The 6,022-nt window shown below is 43.0% G+C and overlaps 1 protein-coding gene across 1 annotated transcript; it reads right to left on the bottom strand.

Annotated features, from left to right (window-relative positions):
• Positions 1-3,504: 3,504 nt before the first annotated feature.
• Positions 3,505-5,771, bottom strand: LOC116655388. The gene is made up of 2 exons (XM_032453249.2): positions 3,664-5,771; positions 3,505-3,610 (listed from the first exon to the last, which is right to left on the bottom strand). Exon 1 carries the CDS (start codon positions 5,640-5,642, stop codon positions 3,777-3,779), a length of 1,866 nt encoding a protein of 621 aa, XP_032309140.1. The 5' UTR covers positions 5,643-5,771; the 3' UTR covers positions 3,505-3,610; positions 3,664-3,776.
• Between the last annotated feature and the right edge of the window lie 251 nt (positions 5,772-6,022).

Here is a 6,022-nt window from a genome sequence, read left to right as displayed (position 1 = left end):
CGTTCATCGTAATTTCACGCCAGCCAAGCTTTCTAAGGATTGAGTGAATGGTCATCAGTACCAGCTGAAACAGTTTGTATTCACAAAGCTGATGATTCCAGACCTCGTAATTTAAAGCCTTTAAGCAACGCACATCTTTACGGAATACTTTAGAACCATCTGTGATGAGATCAGAGGGGGTCCGTTTCCTGTGAAGTGAGCCACCTGAAACTTTAACGGAGCACTAGTCAGCATTGCTGATTCATTAACAATTCCTGGCAGCGAAGATTCTTCAGTAGAAGTAATAATGAAGTAGTAATGAAATCAACATTATTAAAGCATGGAATGCAAATGGGTAATTCTCTAATTCGTACGCATTTAATATTGTAAATTAATTATGACTTAATTTATAATAAACTAGCAGTACCCTGCCACGTTTCGCTGTGGCATATTGTTGTTGCACGCATAAAAAATAAGTCAAACAAAAAAGAATAATTTTCAAATTAATTAAATTCTGTAATACTTGTGGGTATACAATATTCTTTGTTTCTCCTCCTTAATCATTCATTATTATTTCTGTATTTTAGTACATAGGTTGCTCTTCACTTAAGCACCTTGTGATACACGACATTTTTTGTTTTATTATCAGGCGCAAAAACAAACAACGCAGATGGTCTTCCGACCCGTGAACATGCCACGTATAATTGACCATGGGAAAAACATGAATGTTCTAGATTTAAACCACAAACTTTTAAGGATTGGCCTTGTGATTTGTTGATTGTCATGGCAAATGCAAGACGTATCGGAAATTGAAGTCTTTTAAATTCAAACGGCAAACGGGTTGGGATCATCGGGATCCTCAATTCAATTCAATTCGATGGTGAATCTGTCCTTGTATCTACAAAATAAAAACCAGATTCTTTAACTACATTCTATGTAAGTACAAAAATAAATACCTTAAATGTCGGATTAAAACCTCCTTCTTCGATAATGTCTGCCCCAAATGACGTCATTTGGAAACAACTATTGTATTTTCGAGTATTTGCAAGAAAGTGGCGTGATTCTTGTGTTTCGCCGCAAAGCAATGAATACAATGGCTCTTGTGGCGGAGTCAACACTGGCAATTTCACTTTACCATTAACGCAGCATAATCCAGGCGTTTCTCCGGAAAACTTTAATGCACCACAATACTCGCAAACAACGTCCATTTGCCCAATGCAAACGCTAGGATGCAAGCTGTAATCATTGCTGCAATCGTATCGAAACGCAGCTCGATTCAAATCAGCTAAATATCTGCGTCGCAAATTGAAATCTATTTGAGAAGCACGAAGTCGAGCCATACTATTGCGGCGCTGTTCACGTGCAATTTCTCGTTCTTCTTCAGTCCTTTCATATGCAATATTTTGTATTCTTCTTGCATTACGGCTTTGTCGGGAAAGATTCGACCGTCTTGGTCGCGGCATTATTAATTAAACTTCACTTCACTTCAATCCACTTGTTAATTATTTATTTAATAGAAATAGTTTTAATATTGATTTCAGCGCAACACAATCTTTTTGGTTCGTTGTTAAATTTGAGAGCCTGACTATGAATTTGACTTCGTTTGTAACTGACATTTTGACATTTGACATTTTCTTCTTAGCTGTCTGCCTAAATAAAAAAGTATGGGCCAGGGAGGAACGCTGTCGAACGGGACAAAAAGTATCCTATGTCCTTCTCCTGGCTCTAAGCTACCTCCCTACCAATTTTCACTCAAATCTGTTCTTCCGTTCTTGATTTATAAGTGGTGTAACATAAAACACGATGTTCTTTTATATATAGAAATGTGGAAAATATAGTTTTCAAGTGAAACAAAAAAGTTTGTTTGGCTTAATGTCGCACGCGACAACGAAAGATACTGATAGATTGATAAGAAATAGCATAGTTTTTTTACATTATGTCTTCATATAACCAAAGATTCAGCCGACATTAAAAATAGTGAATATAAATGCATTTTAACTTTCTTTACGAAAATTATTTAAAACATATCATGCCCCTGAAATGTTGAAAATTTCGCACTTTGAGAGACTTGAGAATTAAAAATATTTTAAAAAGTGTTTTAAGTAAATTAACAAAATATAAATTGTTTAAAATTTTTTCCTATAAAAATATATGAAAAAACATACTATTATTGAATTTGAATTAATTGGTTTTGGTTAACCTTTGTTGACGTTTTACCTTTGTTTAATTATTGACGACGAAGCTCAACAGATGGCAGTTTTAACCTTTGATTTGGAACAGTTACAACATTGAATAAGGAATGCAATTAACTAGATTAGGAAATTTTAACTCAAAATTATTGCAGCATGCATGAGTTTTAAAAAATTAAAACACCAACTTGGTTAAAAATACCCATAAAATTATGATTATTTCCCATATGCCATATCACTCAATTGGAACGGTGGAGACATTTTAGTCCCCCGATAGAATTTTTTCTTTATTCTTGTTCTACTCCCAAAGACGCGTCGATTAGTACCTCATTCATTCCGATCCCGACATTATGTTTAGAAGTTATTCAAGAAATTATATTTTTCAGCTCTTTCCAAATGAAGGCAGTTTGTTCCTCTGTCTGTTTTCACTATTCTTGGCAATCCGAAAAAAAAATCTGAGATGTTTTTTTCTAAAATATATAACCAATGAAGATGTCTAAACGTGCTTTTTATCGTTTATAATACCGTTTTATCGTTTATAAGTTTATAATTACCTAAATCACTTTCTTGAAGACTAATCGTCCTACTAGCAGACAAAAAAAAATACACTAAAAACAAATCGTATTTATGATGCACGTGGAGGTAGCCCTTGAGATGATGTCCGTCTGCCATCTGTCTGTCTGTTTCTAGGATAATGGGATAAACAGTGAAAATACGGTGACGACGCTTCAGATAGCAGGCTCCATCATTATCTAGGTGCTCAATGTCGGTTCATGCAGCAGCCGCCACTTAAAACTTAAAAATATGGAGTAAATTCTTTCAACTTTTACTTTATTTGGACAACTATAAACGATCCGATATATATAATAATAATATAAGCTGCTGCTTAACTGCAAGGGTATATAAACTTCTAGCAACCCTAGATACGCCACTGTTAAAAACACCAAAGTTTTGCCATTTCCGATTAATCAGCTATATGGCAGCTAAAGGATATAGTCGACCGATCCCGACAGACTTATATACTGTGTGCAAAGAAAAATTTGTGTAAATTTTGAAGTCGATAGCTATAAAGCTGAGAGACTCGTTTGCGTAAAAACAAACAGTCGGACTTGCTTATTTGGACTCTGCTACTTTATAGGATCAGAGATGTATCATTCACTGCGTTGCACCTTGCACCGATATCCTTTAGCTGCCATATATATAACTTAACGATGGGAAATGACACAACCTTGGTACCAAAATTTTGAAAAAATGTACCAATTTGAACAAAAATGTACCACAAATTTTTCTCGGTATTTTTTAAAACTAAAATTTCTTAACGTTTTTTTAAAATGATTGTCGTCTCTCGTGTGGGAGATGCCTTAAACAAAGGTACGGCGGCGATGGGGCAACCCGCTTCCAAAACACAAGCCAATGTGTATGCGTACAACTTATGTTTTATTCTATGGGGATTACATGTTAGGGTAAGAAATAAAGATAAATTACAAAAGCTTACCGCAGTTTAACCTCCCACACTCTATGACAACAACGACAAATTCACCACACGCGCCATTATTTCAATCCTAGTGTGCCCAATCTCTTCACGAGTGCACAATAACAAAATTCTACTTAAATACTAACTATCGATAATCGATCCGCGACATCCCCACCTCCGTGAAGAACTTCTTCACTCAAATCCAAAGCCGCCAACTTTGAAGCGGGGCGCATTATCCAGCGGGTCCGATCTCCATCCATGATCCTAACGCGGGCTCGTCTGACCTCACCATCCGTTCCAGCAAAGGTCTCCTCCACGACGCCTTTCCGCCAGTCTCGACGCGGAATGGCTGGATCGCAAACGAAGACGATGTCTCCTCGTTGAATCGGCTTCTCTCTGCGGCACCACTTCTCTCTCCGTGTCAGCGTGGGTAGGTACTCCAAGACCCACCTCCTCCAGAATCGGTCTCTCAACATCCTTGCCACGCGCCACTGCTTCCGCGTAGCTCCTTCCTTGACGAGGCCTCCATCCAGGCCGGGGGTATCCGGTGGGCAAGCTGCTCCCTTGAGGAGATCATTGGGCGTAAGAGGGGCTTCCTGGTCCGCACTCACTGGCAAATGGGTAAGTGGACGAGAATTAACGACGTTCTCCGCCTCTATTAGGAAACTCTCCAGGACGTGCTCCTTCGGCGCCACTTCCTTCACTGTGTGGCGTAGCACCCTCTTCACGCACTGCACCATTCGGTCCCAGACTCCACCCTCTGATGGGTTCGCTGGGCAGTTGAAGATCCACTCAATTCCCTTGCTTGACAGCTCCGACTGGATCCTCTCGGGTTCGAAGATCTCCGCAAATCTCTTGGCCTCTCTGTCTGCTCCAACGAAGTTCCTGCCATTGTCGCTGCGCAGTCTATGTACAGGCCCTCGACGGCAGATGAAATTCCTGATTGCAAGTATGCAGGAATCAGTCGACAGGTCATGTGCCAGTTCCAGATGAATTGCCCTGGTCGTCAGGCACGTGAACAAGGCCACCCACCGCTTCTCCTGGTGCCGAGCAACGGTCACTAACAGCGGCCCAAAGTAGTCGAGGCCTGTGCTCTTAAACGGCCAGCCATAGGCGTCCAAACGATCATCTGGCAGGGGTCCCATAATCGGCGGCATCGGCCGTGCTCTGTGCAGCTTACACTCGCTGCATCCCGAGATCACATTACGAAGCACTCTCCGCAGTCTCGTAATCCAGAACCTGGTCCGGATCTCCGCCATCGTAGCATCCACGTTTTGATGCTTCATCCTCACATGGGCGTCGCGCACAATCATTTCCGTGAGACCATGCCGGTGGGAGAGGATCACTGGCCTCCTGGCGCTGTAAGGTATACATAGCGCCGCATCGATCCTGCCATACGCTCGCAGGATTCCATTGCCATCTAGGTATGGCGCCAGTCCACATATGTCGCTTCCTTTAGCGACGTCCAAGTCCTTCTCTGCGGCCTGCACCTCATCGGGGAACGCCTCATGTTGTGCTCTACGGAATAACAAGTCCTCAGCTGCTTCACACTCAGCTACATTGAGGCCGTAATTCTCCAGCTCATCTCGTTGTCCACGGCATCGACGTATGAACCTTAGGACCCAAGCCGTAGTCCTCAGCAATCGCCTGTAGCTTGAGAATCTCTCCAGCGATATGAACGGGTCACTCGCTCCAACAAGCACGAACTCACCCGGCATCTCCTCTTCGTCTTCTGCATCCGCTTCGTCGGTGGGTGCAGTTCCTGGCCAGCTGCCCGCTGGTCTCCTCAGGAATGCCGGTCCTCTTAACCAGCGTGACTCCTCGCTTAGGTCCACGCTGCGTTGCGCTCGCGTTGCATCATCTGCCACGTTGTCGGCGGATGGTAGCCATCTCCATTGGGCCACCTTCGTCGACTCCAGAATCTCGGCTACTCTGTTCCCTACGAACAGCGCCGGTGTGTGCTGCCAATCCAACGCAGCACTGTCTTCGAATCCGTCCATAGCACAGTCTCTGCAATGGCCACACTATGGTCCTGTCTGACTGTGTCCATCAACCTCGTTCCTAGAACTGCTGCCTGCAGCTCCAACCGTGGAATCGTCATCGTTCGCATCGGTGCACACTTCGTCTTTGCGCACACGAACCTCACTTGCACGTCGCCGTCCTCGTACGTGATCCTCCAGTAGACCACTGATGCGAATGCCGACTGACTCGCATCCACAAATACGTGCATCTCGACAGTCTTCACCAGCCCGGATCCAAAGTAGTGACGTGGGCACCGAAAACGTTCCACTTTCTCCATCTCTTTACGCCAGTCCATAAAGGCGTTGTACATCTCAGCCGGTAGTGGTTCATCCCATGAGATCTTCCTCCTCCAGACCTC

This window comes from Drosophila ananassae, chromosome 3R (assembly GCF_017639315.1).
Source record: "Drosophila ananassae strain 14024-0371.13 chromosome 3R, ASM1763931v2, whole genome shotgun sequence".
Classification (NCBI taxonomy): domain Eukaryota; kingdom Metazoa; phylum Arthropoda; class Insecta; order Diptera; family Drosophilidae; genus Drosophila; species Drosophila ananassae.
The sequence above is the reverse complement of the archived record's forward strand: the minus strand, read 5'-3'. Positions and strand labels throughout refer to the sequence as shown.

Bases quoted from the DNA above. Each gene is read 5' to 3' on its own strand.
- LOC116655388 (XM_032453249.2), bottom strand. From the start codon at position 5,642: ATGGACGGATTCGAAGACAGTGCTGCGTTGGATTGGCAGCACACACCG.